The sequence below is a fragment of the Rhinopithecus bieti genome, unplaced genomic scaffold (genome assembly GCF_001698545.2).
Source record: "Rhinopithecus bieti isolate Rb0 unplaced genomic scaffold, ASM169854v2 scaffold_40700, whole genome shotgun sequence".
NCBI lineage: Eukaryota > Metazoa > Chordata > Mammalia > Primates > Cercopithecidae > Rhinopithecus > Rhinopithecus bieti.
The window spans coordinates 31,820-57,721 of NW_016816552.1; the positions used below are offsets into that span (position 1 = coordinate 31,820).

The 25,902-nt window shown below is 36.6% G+C and overlaps 1 protein-coding gene across 1 annotated transcript in view; it reads right to left on the minus strand.

The window, feature by feature from the left end:
• LOC108517166 (bromodomain adjacent to zinc finger domain protein 2B-like) overlaps positions 1 to 25,902 on the minus strand; it is a 171,688-nt gene that overhangs the window by 31,696 nt on the left and 114,090 nt on the right. Inside the window, 6 exon segments of the mRNA XM_017854960.1 lie at positions 3,002 to 3,608; positions 9,365 to 9,760; positions 10,072 to 10,272; positions 17,206 to 17,399; positions 18,641 to 18,808; positions 25,682 to 25,870. Coding sequence (XP_017710449.1) covers positions 3,002 to 3,608; positions 9,365 to 9,760; positions 10,072 to 10,272; positions 17,206 to 17,399; positions 18,641 to 18,808; positions 25,682 to 25,870 — 1,755 coding nt within the window.

Here is a 25,902-nt window from a genome sequence, read left to right on the forward strand (position 1 = left end):
TGATTTTATGTAAAAATTTTCAAAGACCAAGATCAAGTTTCACAAACATAAATAAACTCATCTAAAATTAGTAGGCTATCATACTGGTATGTGGTAAATGAAAGCAAAGCTAGAAATTGACAAGAGGAGAATGAAATAAGTAAAATAAAATATTTTACTGTATATATCTATATTTTCTTAGACATGGAATGAGAACTGAGAGTAGTTTTGGAATATTAAATGTAGAAATGTTTAATGAAGACCTCTAGGAATTTATAAAAAGTCAAATAGGAAAAAAAAGGACATGGCATGTTAATGGAATAAGATTGCGACTCTCTAATAGAAACGACACTGGCTATATGTTGGGCAGATAGCATCTTAAGTAACCAAGTGAGCTTTTTTATAAAGTACAGTTGGCCCTTGAACAACATGGGTTTGAACTGTGTGAGTCCACTTATATTCGGATTTTCCTCCACCTCTGTCACCCATGAGACAGCAAGACCAATCCACCTCTTCCTCAGCCTATTCAACATGAAGATGAGAATGAAGATCTTTATAATGATCCACTTCCACGTAATGAAGAGTCAATATATTTTCTCTTGCTTATGATTTTCTTACTAACATTTGTCTTTTCTCTTTATTGTAAGAATACAGCACATAACACATACAACATATATTAATTGACTATTCACGTTATCAGTAAGGCTTCTGATCAATAGTAGGCTAACAGTTAAAATTTTGAGAAGCCAAAAGTTCCATGTAGATTTTCGACTGTGTGTGGAGCCATTGCTCTTAAATCCTGCGTTGTTCAAGGGTCAACTGTACAAAAAAGTCCAACTGTCAATTACATTCTACATTCTAGAAGCACAAACTGAACACAAAAGCAGAAAAGGTTCAAAACCAAAAGAACTGTCATTAATCAGATCCTTAAACTGGAAAATCAGGGGAAAAAAAAGACCAGGTAATGAGTCATATCCGTTGAAAATACATGCTGATCTTCCTTAGCCAACTGAAAATCTAACTTTAATCTTGATTCCAGTGAGATCATCTCCAGAACACTCTATCAATAAAAATTCTTGCTATGGTTTGACTTCTACTTTAGAATAATAAAAATAAAGGGTAGGTACCAGAGTGTGGGCTTGAAGTAAGTGTGGAAGAAGATGTACCAAGAAAAGCAGGTGACTGGGATTCAGAACATAAGGCAGCAGGAGCAGAGCCTGGGGCTTTTGCTATGTGGAGGTTACGAGGTGTTGAGTGAGCTGTGAGACTCATGGAAGGGCTTTTGACAGAGGAAGTTGTTTTATTCAGTTTCATTGAAGTTTTCTCTCCTTCAGTATCACTATCTGATTCATCTTGGTCTTTATCATCATCATCTTCTTCTTCTGATCCTTCTGTATCTGATTCTGAATTACTATCTGATTCTGGGAAGTAAAAGAAGCATTTGTATATTATAACTAGATAATCACCAATAATTTGCAGTTTGTATCTAAATGGGCTAGCTCAGGAACCAGCAACTGTGAATGAGAACTCAAATGAGCAATTTTCCTACAGAGTAAATGTTATAAGCTATTTGAGAACAGTGTATGCAGGCTATAAATCTTCAAAAAATTTTTTTAAAGTGTAAGTTTTACTCAACACTTTAATCATAAAACAGTTCTCATGTGACATTATTCACATGATGAGTTCTGCTTGGTGTCAAAATAATTTTTTATTTAATGGAAAAACTAAAGTAAACAGGGATTAAATTGACTATTCAAACTAACAGATTCCAATGGCTTATGAAGTACAGTAAGTCAAATATGAGGAAGAGAAATCTGGAACTACCATCATACTTCCATTTGGGCTCTGGAGTAAAAGAAAACCAGTTTCAACACGAGATTCTTGGCTTTTGGCTGCAGTTTTCTATTTTACATACAAGACTTCATCAGGCTTTTCAGGCCTCTCAAAAAACTAGGCCTACAGAAATAATAATAGTAGGATAATTCAATAATTTAAGTTTGTTCTAGCTACGTAGTTCTATGTATGATGCATCCGTTCCTTTAGATATGTAAAATCTATTACTAGATTAAACTTGATAAACATAGGAGTAATACTTAGACTGTTTCCTCATAGTTCACAGAACAATAGCTTCTGTGGAATTCTGGTTTGTGTGATACCATTTGCCTATACTGAAATTCACTATAAAAGTTAGTTTTTAAAGTTATGAATATTTATATTTATGATCTATCATACAAAGTCGTTCTATGGAAACCCCAGGAAGAGTGGTTCTTACCCTGAGCATGAAGTTTGTTTTTAACTTATAGACACTATAAATTGTACAGCTGAGTATATTTTCCTATTCAGATTAGCTGCTAAAAAAATTAGTTGAATCTGTAGTTGACCAGTAACAAATCCACAAACATTTATAATATGTATTTCATTTTTGTATTCACAATTTAAGCTCTCTTGTATTTTATGTTTTCAATCTTCTGTGGAATGAGGAGAGGGAAGGAAAATAAAATGCAAAGAAGTTAACCCCTGATCCAGCAAAAAAAAAAAAAGTGACTCAAAATTAAATCAGAGAGTCATCTACATGTTATTTAACAAATTTTCTGTTATTGATGGAACATTCATAGAGATTTAGGTTTTTGGTACTTTCTGAATGACTATGACTATAATTTTATCTTTGTGCAAAACAGTTGGTGATACATTTTAACAAGTAGCAGAAGAAACGAAAGAAGAGTGGTCCTGAATGAAATAAAAATTAAGCAAGTTGATGAAATTATGTCTTAATTTATGCATCATTTGTATTCATCCTAAAGTGATTATTTGTTTAATGTCAAATGAATAACAAGCTGAGAATCTGACTTAGGATTTCCAGTATCAATTACTCCCGTATTTTATGAGCTCATTATAGAAATGCACAAAGCTGTGTGAAACATAGTAAATCACACTGATTTTAAGTCTGAATTAAGAAATGCTTTAAAATGTCTGGTTCATATAGCATTTAGAGAAATACTTTAAATTTTAAAATGAAAATAACCTGATTGGCTGTCATCAGATTCATCATCTTCATCATCTTCATCATCTTCTTCCTCATCATCTTCCTCTTCATCCTCATTTGAATCTTCAGAATCTCTACTACTGGGAATGTCTGAATCTGTTCCTCTGAATTGTTCCACTAAAGGTTTTGCAGGATGGGAGTGATGCTGTGTTTTTACCGGGTTTACATTATTGCTAACTGCTTTTTCCTTCCCTTGACTATGCAGGATGGGAGAGGCAGAGGGCATTACAGGTGTCTGATTGCCAGGGGTTCTTCTCCCACTTGTACTCAAATTTACAGGTGAGGAAAAAGGGGTGCTACTTGCAGCAGCAATGTTTTCATTAATCTTGCTCTGCATTTTAGTTTTGGTAGTAAGTGCTAGAGGAGCTTCTTGAATGACACTTTGAATAACTCCATTTGGTTGGTGATTACCTAAAAGTGCATTTGTCAAGAATGGATTTGGGTGGTTGTTTTCTAATGTTTGTTTTGGATGTGCTGGTGAACTAGAGGTTGCTTTTGGATTTGACAAAGCTGCAATAACCTTCTTCAGGCTCTTAGATGACTCTTGTTTCTTTAACTGTGATGGGAATGCCTGTTTATATTGTTCCTGTTGAAACATAAGTTAAAAAACACAACAAAATGTACCACAAAACAAAGATTGCTTTTATTTGCTTTCAATATCTGAAAACAAATTACAGCTATCATATCACACACAAATTTAAATCATGATATACAAGTGCTATAAAAGTAGCAACAGCTATGACTAGTTGGTTGCTACATTTTGGCTGTAACTAAATAAAATTTAATTAGCTTTTCCCCCTTAAAAATTATATGCCTTTTGACTATCCTCCTTGCTTTACTGTTGCTTCCATTTTCACAATAATCCAAACCTAAAACCATTTTCTTTGCATGAAATAGCCTCCTCTTAGAAATTTCAAGCTGACAAAATACTGTTTATTCTTCAAGATCCAAATCAAGAAGCTGTCCAAATTTCCCAGCATTCTTTGCCTCTTTCCTTTGAGCTCCTTTACCTCTTTATACAGATGCTCCTCAGCTTGCCATGGGGTGACTTCCCCATAAACTCATCGAAAGTTGAAAATATCATTAAGTCAAAAATAGATACAATACACCTAACCTACCAAACATCATAGCTTAGTCTAGGCTACCTTAAATATACTGAAAACACTTACATTAGCCTAAAGTTGAGCAAAATAATCTACCAACACAGTACACTGTAGAGTATCGGTTGTCTGCCCTCATTATCATGTGGCCAAGCAGGAGCTGCGGCTCACTGCTGCTGCCCAGCATCAAGGGACTATTGTACCGATTTCTACTGAATGTGTATAGCATTTACACCATTGTAAAGTTGAAAGATCATAAGTCAAACAATTCTTTTTTTTTTTTTTTTTTTTTTTGAGATGTAGTCTTGCTCTGTTGCCAGGCTGGAGTGAAGTGGCGCGATCTCGGCTCACTGCAACCTCCACCTCCCGGGTTCAAGCGATTGTTCTGCCTCAGTCTCCCAAGTAGCTGGAACTACAGGCATGCACCACCATGCCCAGCTAATTTTTGTATTTTTAGTAGAGATAGGGTTGCACCACGTTGGCCAGGACGGTCTCGAACTCCTGACTTGTGATCCGCCTGCCTCGGCCTCCCAAAGTGCTGGGATTACAGGTGTGAGCCACTGCACCCAGCCAAGTCAAACAAGTTTAAGTTGGCGACTATATGTACTCTTATGCCACACCACCTTTAGTATACATAGCATATGTCTATATGCCTGAAACCTCTAAGGAGATAACTTAACATCTTTGATAAATTCCTCAGGGTAGAAATACTCATTTATTCACCTTTATGGTCTTCCTAAGACATTGCTCAGAACCCTGTGCTTGGTATATGCTCAAAAAACAATTTTAGGTTGCTGAATGAGTAACTTCCTGAGCAAGAACTTCTTTGAAGCAAAGATTTAAGACACTAAGCTGGTGGAAATGGACATTCAACATTCTGTGGGATCTACTTTAGTGTGCCTTTGCATAGTAACGTTCCAGAGTAAACAATTTAGAAAAATACAATTTTCTTGGAAAAGATTATAAACCATTAAGCCATAAAATTTATGTCTATAAAGAAACAAAAACTTATTTAACTATTAGAATCTCCTTGAAAACAATACAATCATGATTTTATTAAGCTACTATGATTAAAATATTACATAAAAATAAACAGGAGCAGAATTATTAAGATCTTTTCAGTTAACAGAAGGAGTTGAATTTCTTAATCTAAGGTAAAATTCTACATTGAAAATGATTGCCTTGAAATTAAAATCAGCAGTGTTGTCAGCATCAGACCTGGGCTCCTAACACTCAAATCAGCAAAGATTTGTGATGGAGATTTCGCAAGTGTAAATGCTGATGGAACGTTATATAAAATACTTACTAAATATTGTATTTATTCTTCTTATTATTATTTTTAGACAGAGTCTCACTCTGTCACCCAGGCTGGAGTGCAGTGGCACGATCTTGGCTCGTTGCAACTCCCACCTCTTGGGTTCAAGGCTGCCTCAGGTTCCCAAGTAGCTGAGACTACGGATGCGTGCCATCATACCTGGCTAATGTTTTTGTTTTTTTGGTTTTTTTTTTTTTTTTTGAGACAGAGTCTCTCACTCTGTCTCCAGGCTGGAGTGCAGTGGCGCGATCTTGACTCACTGCAACCTCTGCCTCCCCGGCTCAAGTGATTCTCCTGCCTCAGCCTCCCAAGTAGCTGGGACTACAGGCGCATGCCACCACACCCAGCTAATATTTATATTTTCAGTAAAGATGGGGTTTCACTATGTTGGCCAGGATGGTCTCGCTATCTTGACCCTGTGATCCACCTGCCTTGGCCTCCCAAAGTGCTGGGATTACAGACGTGAACCACCGCACCCAGCCCTTTTTTTTTGGATTTTTAGTAGAGAAGGGGTTTCACCATGTTGGCCAGGCTGGCCTTGAACTCCTGACCTCACGTGATCCACCTGCTCTTGGCCTCCCAAAGTACTGGGATTACAGGCATGAGCCACCGCACTCAGCCTGAAATACTCTTATTAGAATTGAGGTTAAAGCAGCAGAACGTAACAAGCAGTAGGCAAGTAGACTTTGGTTCATTTATGAAAAACAGAGACCTGGGGGGTCGGGGCGGGGCGGGTGGCGTCAAGGCTGGAATGCCCGAGGCAGCTGTTGGTGAGGACCGGAGAGACGGGTGGATCACGAGGTCGAGGAATCGAGAGCCATCGCTGGGTACGATGGTGAAACCCGTCGTCTCTACGTGAAAAAAAGAGAAAGGGCAAAGGAGGAGGCGGTAGCCGGGCGGAGGGGTGCAGCACCTGGTAGTCCAGCGGTCGGGAGTCCTGAAGGCAGGAGATGGCGTGAAACCCAGGAGGCGGAGCTTGCAGTGAGCTGAGATCCGGGCCACTTGCACTCCAAGCCTGGGGCAACAGAGCGAGACTCCGTCTCAAAAAAAAAAAAAACAAAAAAAAAAACAACTATGCTAGTATTAGTTAGAAATTAGATAGATTCTTGCAAATAAAAACTGTCACAAATATTTGTTACCTAAGCAATATCTTACAAAAGAGGAAGTGTCCTTAATTAGTAATTATTCAGTAACTTACAGAAAAATGTTACTAGATTAGATGTACTTTTTCGAGCTGTACATTTTATAGCCAAAATATCTTACCAGTAAATTAATATATACAAGATGTAAATTTTCAGCAGAAAAATGAGTGGTTTCATCTGTTAGAACATAATTATGTAATAATTTTGTAATCTTTTTTTATAGGTAGTAAGTTTTCCTTCTAAACATACAGGTCCAAAGGGCCATGAAAACCAAAGTCCCTTTAGTTTTGTATTTTAATTTTCTGCAACAATTACAGTGTTCCTCACTGTAATTCTAAAGAATCACTTCCCATATATTGACACCAATAAGTTTTTAATAACAGCCAAAGATTTCTATATTTTATTCAAATTGCTCTTTTATAGTACACATATTATCATTTTTAAAATCAGGGGTGATGTGTAAAAAGGAGATGGAGAGAAATTTGAGACCTGTATAGTAGCAAACCTCTTGCTGCTTTAAGATATCCATTTGGTGCCAGGCGCGGTGGCTCACGCCTGTAATCCCAGCACTTTGGGAGGCCGAGGCAGGCAGATCACTTGAGGTCAGGAGTTTGTGACTAGCCTGGCCAACATGGTGAAACCGCATCTCTACTGAAAATATAAAAATTATCTGGGGGTGGTGGCAGGCGCCTGTAGTAGCAGCTACTTGGGAGGCTGAGGCAGGAGAATGCTTAAGCCGGGGAGGCGGAGCTTGTAGTGAGCCGAGATAGCACCACTGCACCCCAGCCTGGGCAACAGAGCGAGACTCTGCCTAAAAAAAAAAAAAAAAAAACCCATTTGGACGGGAAGAGGAGACGAGTTCCAAAATCTGTCCTACCTCCAAGCTCTTGCTCCCCGAGACCCTGTAGATCACAAAAAGTCCTCCAGATAAAAGTCGATAAAAGAGGGCCAGCGCAGTGGCTCATGCCTGTAATCCCAGCACTTTGGGAGGCCAAGGAGGGCGGATCATGAGGTCAGGAGATCGAGACCATTCTGGCTAACATGGTGAAACCCCGTCTCTACTAAAAATACAAAAACAATAGCCGGGTGTGGTGGTGGGCACCTGTAGTCCCAGCTACTTGGGAGGCTTAGGCAGAAGAATGGCGTGAACCCGGGAGGTGGAGCTTGCAGTGAGCCGAGGCCGAGATCGCGCAACCGCACTCCAGCCTGGGCGGCAGAGTGAGACTCTTGCCTTAAAAAAAAAAAATGTTGATAAAAGAAAGCTGACATAAGATCTACAAAATTCCACTCCTGGTCTATGTATGCAATCAATCTATATGGATTTAAGTTACATTGTCTTCAGTGTAAGGGTACTGAAGGATTCAATGATTAAGTAACCTTTAAGAAAATAACGAACTAATGAGGGATGCAGGTAGGTACCTCTAACTCAATAACAGGTACTGACAAAGAGAAGGTAATCTTTTAGAGTTGAGTCTAATGTGAATGTCCAATTTTATCATCTGTAAATGAGGATAATATTAGTAGCACTCACAGATGTTATAACCTATAAGTTAATGTATGTTCAGCAATTAAAACAATGGCTGGCAAACAGTAAATGCTCTACAAGTGTTATCTAATTAAGTTGCCTAATGATAATGTTTGTAATATTGTGTTCAAACATAATGGTTTGCTACTCTAGGCTGATTCTAGAATACAAAGCAATATTAATTTAATTATTAGAATTTTGCTGGACATATGAATGTAGTCTATGTAGTAAAATCAACAGCAAGAAAAACAAAGATGAGAAAATTCTCTGAAGAGCATTTCCAGTGTTTGTGTAAGTAGAAGTTATATTTCATATAATTCATTGAGAATGGCAAAGGAATTTTTTTTTTTTTTTTTTTTTTTTTTTGGTAGAGACAGGGTCTCACTATGCGGCGGAGGTTGGTCTCAAACAGTCCTGGGCTCAAACAGTCCTTCTGCCTTGGCTCCCAAAGTGCTGGGATTACAGGTGTGAACCACCATGTCTGGCCAGAAAAGTGATTCTTTATGAAGGGTTTTTACACTTAAAATGTATACATTCTAGAACTATAGAGGTAAATTACTTGAGTCCATTTTTTTGAAAAAGAATATATTTGGCTGGATGTGGTGGCTCACGCCTGTAATCCCAGCATTTTGGGAGGCCGAGGCAGGCAGATCACTTGAGGTCAGGAATTCGAGATCAGCCTGGCCAACATGGTGAAACCCCATCTTTACTAAATATACAAAAATTAGCCTGGTGTCGTGACGCACGCCAGTAGTCCCAGCTATTAGGAAGGCTGAGGCAGCAGGATCACTTGGATCCGGGAGGTGGAGGTTGCAGTGAGCTGAGATTGAGCCCCCGCCCTCCAGCCTGGGCAACAGATCGAGACCCTGTCTCAAAAAAAAAAAAAAAAAAAAAAATTGATATTAGGAAAAAAAGGACATTAATTTTAAACCCAAGTAATTGTGAAGCTTGTCTTATTCAAACATACTTATCCCCTTATTTCTAAATCCTTAGATCTTGGGTGTGGGGGCTTACCTTAGGGATGGGTTGCAGGGGAGCTAGAATGACATGATTGCATTGCCAAAAATACATTAAACAGATACATATATGAATATAAAATCAGAGACATTTAGTTTTCTGATGTACATATTCTATTCCTGGAGACTAAGAAGGTATAAAAATGAGGGTAGAATTTAACTTAAACTTGTGTATTATAAGACAATATAGAAGCTCTATCTGTTTCTAGTAGTAAAATTCTTGTACAAATAATTTGTAACTCACCCGTTTGGATCTCAATTCACTGGTCAATGAACTAGATTCTTCAGAGGTATTTTTATTCCCTGCTTTAAGAACATCAGGAGAAGGAACTATGAGTTTCATGTAAGTTTCCTTTTTGGCTTGATTTACCAAAGATAAAGGTTTCACATTGGACACCAATCCCGTAGACTGTATCACACTGGTGTGTTTGTTCACAGATTCCTCCTTTGCCTGAGAGCTTTGGAAAATAAATGGAAGCTGCTGTGACAAAACCTGAGGCTGCTTCTGCTGGGATTGGAATGATGAGTGAGTCTGGGATTCAGACACAAGAGGTAATGGCTGGTGTATTCTTTTTTCCTGGGCTTTTTCAGTTGCTTTCTGTCCATCTGCTTTTGGGTCTGAAATACCATGTAATAGCACCTAGAAATAAAAATGCAAAGGTAATTTCCTAACATCTATTAAGATAAAGACTATCAAGCAGTAAAACCTGGAGATAAAAACGGATACTTTGAAAGTGTTCCTAATGCCTTATGATAATATCTAAAAATCTAAAATTCATAGAAGAAATACCATATGTCCCTTTAAAATATTTCTTCATCTTCTTTCTTGGGCAAAAGTATGAGCTCAAAGTAATAATTAACTTTAAAACTACAGACTTTGAGAGTCAAGATAAACCAGTTAATTTCTAAATATGAATAATGTTTGGATACTGTCCATGAAAAAAATTATACCTGGTTGTTACTTTTATGTTGTGCTTCACTCTCTGAATCAGAATCATCATCTTCACTTTCTTCAATACTTTGATCTTCTTCCTCTTCATCTTCTAGATCATCTGAATCACTACTACTAATGCCTTCACTTGAGGTGTCTGATGATGTGCCTGAATCACTATCACTGTTGCTGGAACTTTCCATTGCTTTCTTCCTTGGTTTCTGGATAACGACAAGGTAGTTGGCAAGACTTTATTTTTCGAAAACATTCAAGTTTCAATAAAAGGTATGCTCTTTTTAATTTTCAAATGCTATTTTCAATCTCAAAATGTCATTGTAGGAAAAAGTCACATATTGTAAGGATAATTATTTAACAAACTGATCAACTTAACTTACATGACAGAACTTCTCAATAAAAAGTACAAGCTCTGTCATGTAGAATATTGAAAATATCAATATAGCATATGTGTAGATGTATTCATATGGCTGCTAATCTTCAAAATGTGCGACAGACTAAAAAGATCAGTTCACAAAATGATTCCAACTAGGACACATACATCAAAAGTTACACATTTAATCTTCTTTCTTTTTGCAGTGAGTCAGTAGCCAAACATTTACCTATAACATGCCACACACACCTTTCTGGGTGTGTCCAAGACTGAGTTCTTGCCTTCAAGAAACTTACTAGTGCTGGTGATAGGGGAGTATAGACAGATACTTAACATAAAAACAAATCATTCCATATAATAATAAGTGCTGTAAAGAAGATAAAGTAGGGTAGCAATAGTCTTATGCGGCTGCTTTAGTTAGGGTCAAGGAATTTAACTGTTTATGTTTCATTTCAGAAAAGATTAAAAAAGGTAGAAGACAAGGTAGATAAAAATAAAGAGAGATATTTATTTCTGGAACAGTTAAGACTCTGCAAGAAAAATAAAATCTAAAGCTGGTAGAAAGTGGCATTAGGTCACATAAATGTGAAGTTTTGTGTTCAAGAACACACAATAGTAGTGGATAAAAACAGGAAAAATCATGAGATGAATTATAACAAATTAACAAACCAATCAATTAACTTAGAACTCCTCAATAAAAAGTACAAGCTCTGTCATGTAGAACACTGAAAATATTTATAATTATTTAACAAAGGGAAAGTTAAAATTTCACCAATAGAAAGACTGAAAAGGAGAAACATTTAAATGATGGAGCAAGAATATTAAGTACAATCTAGGAACATTTAATGGCATTTGCTGATAAAGAACAAAATATAGAAAGAATAACAATAAGTTACAAAAGTTATGATCTTAACAGAAATACATCCTTTCATGACTACTCAGGATTGGGGAATGAAATACAGTAATATATCTCTACAATAGAAAGCCAAATTGAAGCCACGGTTACAGATTGCAAATCTATAGTCTTTTTATTGTGTCTTCTGAACACTGATTCAGGTAACATTCATATAGTGAGGATAGTCACTCCCGCCATTATATTCTGTTTGCAATGACTCTGTTTTTTTATTTTTTTGAGACACAGTCTCGCTTTGTCGCCCAGGCTGGAATGCAGGGGCGAGACCTCAGCTCACTGCAACCTCTGCCTCCCGGGTTCAAGCAATTCTCTGCCTCAGTCTCCCGAGTAGCTGGGAGTACAGGCACCCGCCACCATGCCCAGCTAATTTTTGTATTTTTAGTAGAGACAGGGTTTTCCCATCTTGGCCAGGCTGGTCTTGAACTCCTAACCTTATGATTCACCCACCTCGGCTTCCCACAGTGCTGGGATTACAGGCGTGAGCCACCACAGCCAGCCTTGCAATGACTCTGTTTTAACTGCTCCAAACCAGCTAACAGAAGGCCTCCTTCAAAGATACATACTTCAATAAGCAGACTAATAGTTCCCATCATTTCTTGAGTTTTCTTCCCTCAAAGTAGGATAGGCAGGAATGAGAAACTGAATTGGAATTGTATGGGAACCACAAGATGAGAAAGATCACAAGGTAGAGATTAAAGGGAAATAATAATATATTAATATTAAGACTACCATTTGTTTGTCAAAGAAACAGCTACTTCTTTGCAACCAAAATCTGTTGTAGTTTTCTAAGCATGTATAGCAAGACTGAAAAGCATAAGGTACCTAAATGGAAATAAACATTTTTGTTTTAGTAAGGGACAAGAAAGAAAAGAAATAAGAGAGTGACAGTGATTTAGCAGAGAAAAATTAACTCCTATTTAAATGCCCAAGGAATAAGTGTGTAGCTTTTTATTTAAAGGTGGCATGAGAAATGGGGACTATACTCCCCAGGAATAGTCATCCAGAGGTGCTGGTTCTGAAGCTTTAGGGTGCATAACAATCCTGAGTCCCACTTCTAAACTGGGCACTTAATGTGATTCTGATGCAGGGAGTGTCTGCCGAGCGTACTTTCGCCATGTGTAAAGAGTTCTAGTTTGATAAGGTAACACATTTAGCACTCACTAAAATAAGGAGCAATGAGAAGTGTGAGTATTAGAGAAATAGGGAAAAGATGGGTTTGTATCACAGTTTATTAATTTTCCCCCATCCAATCTGGGAAAACTTTTCAGAATCCTCTCCTTGAACTTTCATTTCACTGTATACTTATTTCTTTTAACAACAAAACAAATACATATTCAAGGCTATGATGTACCAGGCATAGTTGCTCAAGTCTCTGGGGATACAAGGGTGTGAGAAACAGACACCAGTTCTGCTTAGAGAACTGGAAGAAGAGAATCAACAAACAATTTAAATAAATGTTTTGAGCGATAAATACCATGAGTAAAACAGAATAACTGGACAGACAATGTGTGCTGGGGAGTGGAGTGGGGCTTTGCTTTATACGTAGTCATCTCCCGAGGGAGAGCAAGAGCCAATCACCCAAGGACATAAGAGAAGAGCCTTTCAAGATGGGAATCCATCCTGTAAAACTGAAATTCTATACCTATTAACTCTTTTCATCTTGTAAAACAAATTCTGTATCTATTAAACACTAACTTCGCACACCTCCTTCCATGCTAGCCACTGGTAACAATCGTTCTACTTTGGTCTATAATTCTGATAAGTCTAAGTACCTCAAATAAGTGGAATCATACAGTACAGTCTTTGTCTTTTGGTGTCTGGCTTACTTCACTTTGTATAATAATGTCCTCAAGGTTCATCCATGTTGTAGCAAATATCAGAATTTCCTTCCTTTTTAAAGCTGGATAATATTAACATGTATGTATGTATGTATGTGTGTATGTATACACATGCATCTCCTCCCATATTTTGCTTATCCAGTTATCTGTTGATAGACACTTCCGTTGTGTCTACATTTCAGCTATTCTGGACAATGCTGCTATGAGTATGGGTGTACAGAGACCTCTTTGAGACCCTGCTTTCAATTTTGGGGGGTACATACCCAGAAGTAGAATTACGGAATCACATGGTAATTTAATTTTTAGTTTTTTGAGGAATTGTCATACTGTTTTCCACAGTGGCAATATCACTTACTATTCCCTTACACGTAATATTTTCAAACCATAAAAAACCAGATATGCTTGTAAAGGTTTTTTTGGTTGCTGTGGTAAGAATAACTTGTACGACAGTTGGAATAAAACTCATTCAACCTTAAATTGTTTTATTTTTTCTTAACAGGCTGTATATTTTAGTCTTAATTTAATTATTTAAAATATCAATATTTATTCTAAATGCATATGCAGACTATATGAGGGGATTGGACTTAATCAGTGACTTTCAATGAGAATGGCTGAGATAAGTACCCCACCTCCCATGGAAGGTATCAAAATTAGCTGAAGAACATTTTTTTCAAACTACACATGAAAAGAATGAATGAAGCAACTTTTAAAAAAGTTTTAAAACTGAAAAAATATTGGGTGCAAAAGTATAGGATTTTCTTCTTTAGTTCCAATGCCCTTTATCTCCATTTTACTTGAACAACCCACTCCCACAAACTCATGCTGAACCACATATCATCTGAAAGTGCTGTTCTTTTGAAATCTTAAGTTCTAGCATGCCTCACTTGAATAGACTATCTCTCTATAATGTTATTTCCACTTAGTTGCCTTAGACACTAATATGGTACCTCAGAATCTATCTCTAAAACTGGGCAGAAAGGTGCCTCTGTGAGTTTTCAGTATGTTCTCCTAGTAACAGCTTTTAGTATGACAGCACTAATTCTGTTTAGGAATGTCAATGCAGGTTCCTCATTAGAACTAAGTACAGGAACTGTGTCATATTCATGCCTCCAAGGTCTTGTACAATGCCTTACACATTGTAGAGGCACCAGAGATTTTAGTTGATTTTAGCACTACTCCTTAAGAGGTAGGATAGCATAAGGGTTAAAAGTATGGGCATTTAACTTTTAGAAGCACATATAAAAATGCATCCAATGATATGATGTCTGGGATTTGGTTCAAAATAGTATGGGAATCAGAAATGGATGGTTTCAGTCAGTGTCTGGCATCAGAGAAACTGCCAGCAGCTCAGAGACAGGCCCTTAGTGCTTACACTAATGAGACTGCCATTGAAACAAATCCTATGGGAGAAGAGCCAAGAGCAGGTAAAGAGCAACAGGTGGAGAGTATGACACTGATACCTGTGTCCCTGGGAGGAAACAATTAAGAATATTTTATCATGTTTGCTTGAGTGCTCAGTGGTGTGGGTTGAAAGGGAAATAAAATGGTTGTTTTGGGGTCTGTGTACAGTACTTTTGCATTTTTGTGATGGGTATTGTCAAGCTTCTTAGCATTACCAGATGGCCTTCCCCCAAGTCTTCATATAAGCATGCTATACTCTGGAAAATGTTTTCTATTGAGAAGGAAATTTAAAGATTTAGAGGAAATATATCTATGAAATATGCTCAGCAAAAGAAAATAAATGTATTTGTTCAGTTTTGTTTCATTTGTTCTCGAAAATATATGGAGCTTGGTGCTGCCTTGAAAAATGATAAAGAAAAGTTTGATAAAGTAGTTCTTATGGATTACAAATTGGAGTATAAGAGGCATGTAGCTCAGATTTAAAGTTCAGATCAACGTCATCTGCAGTCAATGGCTACCCATATCTTGCTATTCTTGTTATGATGTATCAGAAGCTTCCTGTCACAATATTACAGCTGAGATGGTGAAGAACATCATGTGTGTAGGATCACAAACTTTTGACTGTCTTCCACTGGAAAACCAGGCCCTGAAAGCAGTTTTTATAAAACAGAGAAGAGAAGACACAACTCTTATCGTTGTTTCCCAAATGTTTGCAGCTGATGACAAGGCTTTAACTCGGACTTCTCATTCAAGAAGAAATCAGAAATTGGAGCAGACCAAATCCACTGATAAGAGTGATCTAATACATAATATGCTAGGTCATATAGTTAGAGGCTTCTCAGCTTACTTGGTTAGATAAATGAAACCTGGACTCAGTGATGACATACATTTTATAAAGTTGAGATGTCACAGCTTCTGGCATAATATGGAAGAGGGAATCCAAAAGTGTAGAGTGATCAGAATGTAGAAATAAATTTACCACCTGCAAACTGCATACCCACCCTACTACTGGAACCAGTTAAAGAGCCAACAAGATCTACTCAGGAGGAAGAAACCACATTAACAATCAGAACAGGAAAAATTTGACATAAAGAATTATGGATTAATAACAGAAGATTAACTACTAGGAGGGATAAAGTGACCTCTAAATAATACAGGCAAAGGAGATGTAGGAATATGTACTTTTCATAGGGCTAAGGTAGAATAATTAAATAAAGATAAACTTGGAAAAGGGACTTTTTCCTCCAACCCCTTCATTCACCCAAGGCTGAGTTTCACACTTTGTAGGAGAAGATGTGGCTATTGCCCATTGGATGGCAGAGAAACTCAATGAGGTATCACAGTCAAGGCTGACACACATAAAACACTGCTTGCTAAGATACCAGAAAAACATGGCTGGGAACTTGTCAGCTACAGTGGCAGTAAAAATTAGCTTGAAAGCCACCTACTTTCCGAAACTTGATAGTAAACTGCCTCCTGAGATGCCAATGAAACTCACCAGATGGTGTACTAGTCACTACTGGGTCTCCCGACCACCACTGGATCTCCTGGCCACCACCAGTAGAGAAGCTGTCAGCCAGCAAGGAAGCCACCCATTGGCAGCCACAGCATAATTAAAAGAAGAAAACACTAGAACCAGAAAAAGAAGTCCCAGCCACATGTGGTTGCTCATGCCTGCGATTCCAGCACTTTGGAAGGCTGAGGCGGTGGATCCCTTGAGCTCAGGTGTTCAAGACCAGCCTTGGCAACATAGTGAGACCCCATCTCTGCAAAAAATATAAAAATTATCTGGGTGTGGTAGCATGCACCTGTAGTCCCAGCTACTAGGGAAGCTGAGGTGGGAAGATAACTTAAGCCTGGGAGGTGGAAGTTGCAGTGAACCGAGATTCTGCCACTGCACTCCAGCCAGTGCAACAGAGTCAGACCCTGTCAAAGGAGAAGAAGAAAGAAGAAAAGAAGAAAAAAGAAGAAAGAAGAAGAAAAAGACGTACCATCTTCTTCCAGTGTTCTTCCAGGACTGTCTACTAACAAGGACTAAGATTGCAACAAGTGGCAAACCGGAAAAGAGTTATTTAGAGCTGAGAGGCAATAAATTGATAACTTGCAAAGTTGGGGATATATATGAAATAAAACTGGCCATGATGTGATAACTGTTGAAGCTGAATAATAGGTACAAATGATTATTCTGTCTACTTTGTGTATTTGAAAGTTTCCATAATAAAAGGTTTTCTTATTCACTCTTTTCTAATGCACTGGAGTTAACCCACTTGCTCTCAAATCCTGGCTGTCACTTAGTGGCTAATTATTTTGGTGCTTTGCTTCTCCATTTGTAATAACAGTAGCTACTTCATTTCAGATATAAGGAGGAGTTAATATATATTATATGAAAAGCAATTAGAGAAGAGTTGATATGCAGTAAATTCTCAATACATTTTATCTATTATTACTATTTGTATTATTTATACTTGTACTGACACCATAAATACACATATCTATAAAAATAAAAGTTGGTAATTCATAAGAAATTAAACCATAGATTTTGTTGATTTGACCTTCAGAATGCTAATCTTATATATATACATCTGTTATATATGTCCTTCCAAGAATAACTTACCTTATCCTTGATTTTGTCAACTCTAGCATCCAAAGGCTGGTTTTTGCTTTGTTCCTGATTACATTTTCGATTTCCTCCACCTGAGCTTGTACTTTTAGTTTGTCCCATGGAACTTGAAGCAGTAGTGGATAGTAGAGATGTGTTGATACCAATTACAGGTGATGTATTATTTCCATTTATTGACCCATTTACTCCTTGAAAATAAAAATAAACATGCTTATACAATGGAATATTATTGCATCATTTAAAAATGAAGTGCAGATATATGTACAATTGGATGAACTTGAAAACACGGTAAGTGAAAGAAGACAGAAAAGGTCATATTGTATGATTCCATCTATATGAAATATTCGGAATAGGTAAACCTATAGGGACAAAGTGAAAACTGATGGTTTCCAGGGGCTGAGGGAGAGGGGAATGGGGAGCAACTGCTTAATGGGTATAAAGTTTCCTTTTGCAGTGATAAAAATGTTTCAGAACAAGATAGAGGTGGTGTTGTACAACATTGCAAAAGCATTAAATATCACTAAATTGTTCACCTTAAGATGGTTAATATTATGTTAAGTGAATTTCACCTCAGTTAAACAAAATGTTTAGAAAGATAATGAAATGCAAATGTTCTTCTTTTAGAACAAACACTGTAAAACACTTAAGTGAAAAGAAAGATAATAAACCATCTAAAATGTTGTTATAATTTTCAAATTATATTCTAAGAAGTTATTAATTACAGAAATATTAGTGATCATTTAAAAAACAGTACTAGGTTATTAGTTTTAATGAAGTTAACACTTAATTACAGAAAAAGTAACACACTATATTGGGTTACATATAGGGAGGTAATGAAATACAGAGGAAAAAGCAGTGGAATTTGGCTAAAATCCTGACTAGGCCACATCCATATGTAAGCAGTATTTTCTTGAACAACTTATTTGACTTTGGCTGTAAAAATAAAATACTTCTAATCTCAAAGAATTATTGTAAGAATTAAGCAAGAAAATGTGAAAAGGTCTAGCATAACACTATAAAACTGTTATTAAGGCCGGGTGTGGTGGCCTACGCCTATAATCCCAGCACTTTGGGAGGCTGAGGTGTGAGTATTGCTTGAGGCCAGAAGTTTGAGACATCTGGAAACATACAGAGACCCTGTCGCTACAAAAATTAAAAATAAAATTAAAAAATGTAGCTGGGCACAGTGGTACATGTCCTTAGTTCTTGGGAGGCTGGGGCAGGAGGACTGCTTGAGCCCAGGAGGACGAGGCTACAATAAGCTATGATCACACAACTGCACTCCAGCCTGGGCAAAAGAGTGAGACCTTGTCTCTATTAAAACAAACAAACAAAAACAAAAAACGAAAAAAAGGTATTAAACCTGAACATTATGAAAATATATGACAATGGAAGATTTATAGCCCTTCACTTATGTTAATGTGGATACCTTTTTCGGGACCATTTCGATTACTTTTTCCTGAAGTTCTTGAATGGAATGAAGAAGAATCATGATTCTGGGCTGGGGGAGCAAATAGTGGTGGAATTCCCAGTAATGGTGGAAAGAAGGTTGCTCCTGTACGTGTATGAGCATCGGTTGTTCGCCACCATTCTGCACCTCAAAACCAAACAAACCAACCAAAGAAAAATATATAAATTAACTTTCCAGTTAATATCACAATGGCTTTCTATGTTTTATTTCAAAAATAATTCAAGTTTCATCTTGGAACAAAACTGCTGAATTGCTCATACTTCTGATTGTTTTCCTAATTTTAAACAGTAGAACTTGTACACTTAACACTCTTCTCATTAGGCCAGTATCTAAGGATCTTCACTTGGCAGCTTTGTGGAGTTCAAGCTTGGAAAGGATAAAGGTAGTTCACAGTTTAAAAAATGAAAGTGAGGCCGGGCGCGGGTGCTCAAGCCTGTAATCCAGCTGTTGGGAGGCCAAGACGGGCAGGATTCACGAGGTCAGGAGATCGAGACATCCTGGCTAATCGTGACCCTCTCTACTTAAAATAACAAAACTAGCCCGGGCGACGAGGCGGGCACCTGTAGTCCAGCTACTCGGGAGGCTGAGGCGGAGAATGGCGTAAACGGGAGCCGCGAGCTTGCAGTGGCTGAGAATCCGCCATGCACTGCCAGCCTGGGTGGCAGAGCAAGACTCGTCTCAAGAAAAAAAAAAAAAAAAAAAAAAAAATGAAGTGAAACTAGGAATATGCAAAGAGTATTTCAAGCTACTCCGCCTCCCGGGTCTACGGCATTCTCTGCTCAGGCCCGAGTAGCTTGGGCTACAGGCGCGGCCGCCTCGCCCAGCCCTAGTTTTTGTATTTAGTTAGAGACGGGTTTCACGTGTTCATCAGGATGTCTCGATCTCCTGACTCAGTGATCCGCCCGTCTCGGCTCCAAGGCTGGGATTACAGGTCCTTGAGCCACCGGCCCCTATGTAATTCTTTTTTATATGTTGTTTGATTTTTGCTAATATTTGTACAAAGATTTTCGCATATATATTCATAAGAATATTGCTCTTTGGTTTTTCCCTTTAATTGTGTCTTGTCCTTGTGCATGGTTTTTGGTATCAGATAAAATAACTCATAACATGAACTGGAAGTGGTTCCTTTATTTTCTATTCTAGAGAGGTTGTGAAAAATTGGTTTTGAATTCTTGTAGCTAAGTTTGGTAGAATCTCCCCAGTAAAAACACCTGGGCTAGAGATTTTGGGGGAAAATTTTAAATTATGAATTCAGTTTCTTTTAATCCTTGTAACTGAATTTATGTTTAAAATTTATTGATATGTTATATATATTCATTTTGGGTTATTTTTGTTTGTTCATTTATGTTTCTTTTCCTGGCCTTTCTGTGGTTACTTGAGCCTTTTATAATTTTTTTAATTAGTAGTGTTTGATGTATCTTTTGGTATAACTTAAAAACACTCTTTTGGTAAAACCCCCCTCCTAGTATTTCATTATGTATAGTTATTATCTCCAATCTAGCTGATACTGTCATTTTACCAGTTTCTGGGTGAAGTAGAAAATCTTACTCAAACTTTTAAATCCTTTATCCTCCCATTATAATATAATTGCTAAATATTATGTTTTCTCTACTGTCATTTAGCGACCAGGTTCTTTATTTCGGATGTTTCCTTTCTGTTAGGCAAATATTACATATTTTAGGTGATCCTCTGATGATAAAAACTCTCAGGCTTTTAAAATCTGAAAATGTCTTGAGTTTGTCATTCTGAAGATATTTTTGCTTGGTATGGGATGCCTAAGATTGATGATGATTTTCTTTCAGCATTTTTATATATTGTGCCCCTTTGTGGCTTCTGTGGTTTCTGATGAAAATTCTGTCATTTAATTAGTTTTCTTCCACGATAAAGTGGTTGTTTTTCTCAGACTGCTTTCAGATTTCTTTATCTTTGGTTTTCAAAAAGTGTGTTATGTGTGTTTAGAGTATTTTTTGGCTTTATTTTGTTTATGGCTTGCTAGGCTTTGTGAATTGTAAGTTTATGCTTTTGGTCCAATTTGACTTTTCAGCCTTATTCTTCAAGTTCTTTCAGCACAACTTTCTTCTATCTCCTCATAATTCAGTGACAGCTCTTGATGACTTATTCCCATTCTCATACTGTTTAACCTTAGATTTAAGTTCACATCTACAACACTATGGTTAAGACTTCTCAAGTCTACAGTGTATCAAATATTAAAAATCTTTGTTGGCTTCTTGATAAATCAGATAGTCCTAAATAATAATATATGAGACTATCTACGTAATCCACTATACCTTAAGTACATTATGGAAGAACTCTATACTCTAAAGATAACATAATAAAGCAAAATCAGTAGGCCTTTTTATGTTCTAAAAAATAAGTTCTCAAAGGAGATTTCAAAAACAAGTAATTTCACATTAAAATATAAAAGATTTATAAAGCCTCTCCCCTTAAAGTTAATGATGAAAGCCTGAATTTTGTTTTTACTTCCACTCATAAATTACAGATAACAATGATTGTTTTATTGATATAAAATGACCAGTGGTAGAAAATCATTCAATAAATGGTAAATACTTAAAGAGTGTCTCTTTAAAGTTTTAGAAAAGGAAATAAGCCAAATTTTACACATTTTTCAAGGCAGGATGAAGTAATCTTGTATTGCCCCATCTAAAATCTCAAAAACAATCTCCCCCAACTGGCTAGTCTGCTAGATTATCAAATCAGTTATTATCTTTCAGACCAGTCTTCCAAAAGATATGGGGTATTTTTCATTGACTGTGACAACCATAAGAACATTAGAGGAAAAAACCCCACAACAATACAGTACTGGAAAAACTCAAAATTGTCAGGCTATTGTATTATATAATCGTTAAAACTTTTCTAGGAATATCCTTCATTAAAAATAGAATGTAAAGTGGTATGCACCTTCACTATCTAATGGCAAAATCTGTAGTTTAAAAGAAAAGTGAAATTTTCATGGTAGCTGCCAGTTTCAAAAGTCTGAAAAACAGTATAAGTAGAAAACTGCAAAAGCTATTCTTCTGCACTGCAGGAAGGTGTTACTAGTAAAATGATACCAATGTATATTCAGCCATGCCTGAACAGTGGGAACTGAATCAAGAATAACTATACAAAAGCATTGATCATTTATCCACTGTTTAGATGAAAGATGTACATTTAGATAGGAAGAAAAAGTATGTGTTTTGGGCTTGTATCAGCACAGTCAGAATCTTGTTATTTATAGGTTTGAAAGCTAGGTTCTGCCTAGCTGATAAAAAGTTACTGTACTGAGGACCAGGCACAGTGGTTCACACTCGTAATCCCAGAGCTTTGGGAGGCTGAGGTGAGAGGTTCACTTGAGGCCAGGAATTTGAGAACAGCCTTGGGCAACAGAGAGAGACCGTGTCGCTATAAGAAATTTTAAAAAGCAGGGAGGGACTGAGGTTTCCCAAAGATATTTATATAATTTAACACAGAGTCTGTAATGAAAGTGGAATTCCAAGACTTTGTAAACAACCAAAAAATTGGTAAGGTAATCAAAGTCTAGTAAGATTAAAATATTTTAGACATAATCAAACTCAGAAAAAAACATTTTAAAAAGTACTCGAGAATGTCAATGGTAAATAAGCACATAGCTGGGTGTCGTGGTGCACTTCTATAATCCTTGCCACTGCGGAGGCTGAGGCACAAGAATCACTTGAGCCTGGGAAGTGGAGGTTGCAGTGAGCTGAGATCGCACCACTGCACTCCACAGCCTGGGTGACACAGTGAAACTCTCTCAAAGAAAAAAAAAAGTAAATAAGTACACAGTAGAGATTAGAGAAAACAATGGGAAAATGTGTGTTATAAATAACCTGACACCACAGAAGAAAATACAAAATAAGAAAATAAGATTAGTTAAATAAAAAGATGCAAATGGTAGAGCTTCTGAATATAAACTTTACAAATGTCTGATGTTATTTCATAGGAAATAATTTTTGTTAAGTGACAAGCTTGTCTTCCAAATTTAGGAAAATAAACAAAATTTAGTCACAAATCAGCTTGTTGATAAAATGAAAAATACAAAATAAGGATTACATAAATCAGCATATGGTAAATTTCTAAGTATATTCAAAAGAAAGAACAGCATAGTAGCAACATTTAACTTTTTTTTTTTGAGACAGATTCATGCTCTGTTGCCCAGGCTGGAGTACAGTGGCCTGACATGGGCTCACTGCAACCTCCATCTCCTGGATTCAAGTGATTATCTTGCCTCAGCCTCCAGGGTAGCTGAGATTACAGGCATGCACCATCATACCTGGCTAATTTTTGTAGTTTTGGTAGAGATGAGGTTTGGCTATGTTGGTGAGGCATCAAGTGATCCGCCTGCCTCGGCCTCCCAAAGTGCTGGGATTACAGGTATGAGGCACCATGGCCAGCCAATATTTGACATATTTATCTCAAAGAGTCTATTAATAATATTTCAGAGGACATAATAGATGTCAATTTGAACCTAGAAGATTTAGCAGAATTTAAAATCGTTCATACTTGATAGAGCCAAAATACTTTGCAAAATTCATGGTAATTTAGTATTAAAATTAATTACCAAAAAAATTACAAATATTTTAAAATTACCATGAAATACTATGTCAATATAAAATGGAAATAATTTTATTATGCTAATATCCATTAAATAATTTTATATTTATTGATTTAATCTGAAATGCATAATATTTTAGAAAGTACAGAAAATGTAAAATAAATTATTCCTCATTAAAATTCCTAGTGATATCTTCCTGTTTTGTTCTCATTTATTTACTGGGTGATTTAAAAGTCTGGCAATTTGGTCACCCTTCTGAATAAAGCCAATTATAGAAAATTTATATTTAAGTTACTGTATGAAACTGCAAATTAAACAAAATGAATCTTTGAAAACTAGGCATAATCTATGCCCATCTGGCAAAAAGTATGCTCATCTAGGCATACTTTTATCACTAAAGACTCTGTCTTGCAATTGTCTGTTTATCTCCTAAAAACTGTAAGCAACATATAATATAATATACTATGTTTATTCTTCTGTTTTTGGCCTTGTGTGCAGAGCATAGTAGACGCCCAAAGAATTTTGTGCATTCAATGAATAAGTGAATAATTTATTTTGGCTGAGGAAGCTATCAAATTTTTTTCTATACAGAAGTATCAACATTATTGAAATCCAGATGAGTAATTTTTTAAATGTGTTAACCATCATTCTAGTACAAAAGATATTTGATTTTAATAATATAGTATTTACATTGTGGTTTAGAAAAGTTCAAAAGCAACAGTGTAATAAGCCATGATAAAACAATACAAATATTTAAGATATCACTATCTATATTGTTATTTATTTTGATATTTATTCAGTAAATTCGGATACTTATATTTCAGTAAATATCTGTGGAATGCTTATCTTGCTAAGCAACCATGCTAGAAACTGAATAAATTCCTATTAATATTTTTGAAGGAAATGTTAAAACTTGGTTTATGACTTCTTTAACTATCTACTCACAATACTCCTCCTCAGCATCCCTGCTTCCCAGACAACTGAATTAAAGAAGTAATATGACTCAAGAAATAGTACTTGAAATATACATTTAACCATCTATCCTTTCTACATATAGTTTTAAAAACACTTCTTTCCTTTTAAGAAAACATTTGATAAATTATTAACCATTAAAGTAGGCAAAATAAAATAATGATAGTTACCAATTACGGACTAATTATGTGCACCAGATACTGTACTCGGCACTAAGTATGACTGAACTCCTTTAATCCTCACAAGAACCCTGTAAGTCAGGTACTATTATTATGATCCTCATTTTTCAGATGAGAAAACTGATGCTAAGAGGTCAGATAATTTGTTCAAGGTCACACAGCTATGAAATAACAAAGCCAGATTTAAATTCAGGCCTATTTGTCTCTAGAATTATGCTATAATGTTTTAAGTTATTTCACATACACTAATACATGCAGACCTTACTAAAATTTATTAAAGTCAAATTATATCTACAGAAAACACATTCAAATTTAGGCTTTCAAGATAATATAACAAATTAAAGCATGTCTGTCCAAAGTTTTAATTAACTGATGTCTTACTGAACTACTAAATCCTCATAATCTATAGAATTTTGGATAATACTGGTCATCTTGCCATGTAAGTGGTACAACTCTCTAGTTGTTTTGATCAAATACAGAAAAACAGGCTGGGCACCGTGGCTCACACCTGTAATTCCAGCACTCTGAGAGGCCGAGGCGGGCAGATCACTTGAGATCCGGAGTTCAAGACTAGCCTGGCCAACATGGCGAAACCCCGTCTCTACTAAAAATACAAAAATTAGCCAGACATGGTGGTGCGTGGCTGTAATCCCAGCTACTCGGGAGGCTGAGACAGGAGAATTGCTTGAACCTAGGAGGAGGAGGTTGCAGTGAGCTGAGATTGCACCACTGCACTCTAGCCTGGGCAATCGAGCAAGATTCCATTTCAGAAAAAAACAAAACAAACAAACAAAAAACAGAAAAATAAAGAAAGGTAAGAGTCTAGCTTATTTTCCTCATGGTGAAGAAAAGTGAGAACTTGAAATAGGGGTGTAAAAATACAAAACAACTTCAGTTTCACACTAAGTAATTTTTTAAAAAATCAAATAAGGCTGAGAAAAATTCATTTAACTCTACATTTATAATATGTATAATTTTCTGTATATTGTACTTCAACAAAAAACATGAGAAAAACTTGCCCGAATTACTCTGTCCTGTGACAGACACCTATTTCTCTAGTTAAATACCTGGATATCTAATTAACTGCTCTGCCACCTAACACACTTAGGGTGTTTAATTTTTTGCACATGATAAACAGGATTGAGCCAATTCTTGTACCAAAGTTTTAAATACAGCAGGCATTAGACTATTCCTTTTGTTCAACAGACAAATTACTGCTTGAACATTCTCAAGCTTTCCTCCTTTCCTTGAACACTGCTTGTAACAGATGTTTACCTGGAAAAGATGCTAGTTGGGGATGTGCGGCTAAGGCTGTGGGTGTACCAAGTGTCCCCAAACCACCAAATTCTGAATGCCCTGAGCTGGCTGAATGTAGACCAAAGACTGGGTGGCTGACCATTGGGAAGGCACTCGACACTGTGGACAGGTTAAACGGTTGATCCCCAGCTGTTCTGAATAAATGTCCTGGGAGGGAAAAAAACACACTTAAAGTTGTA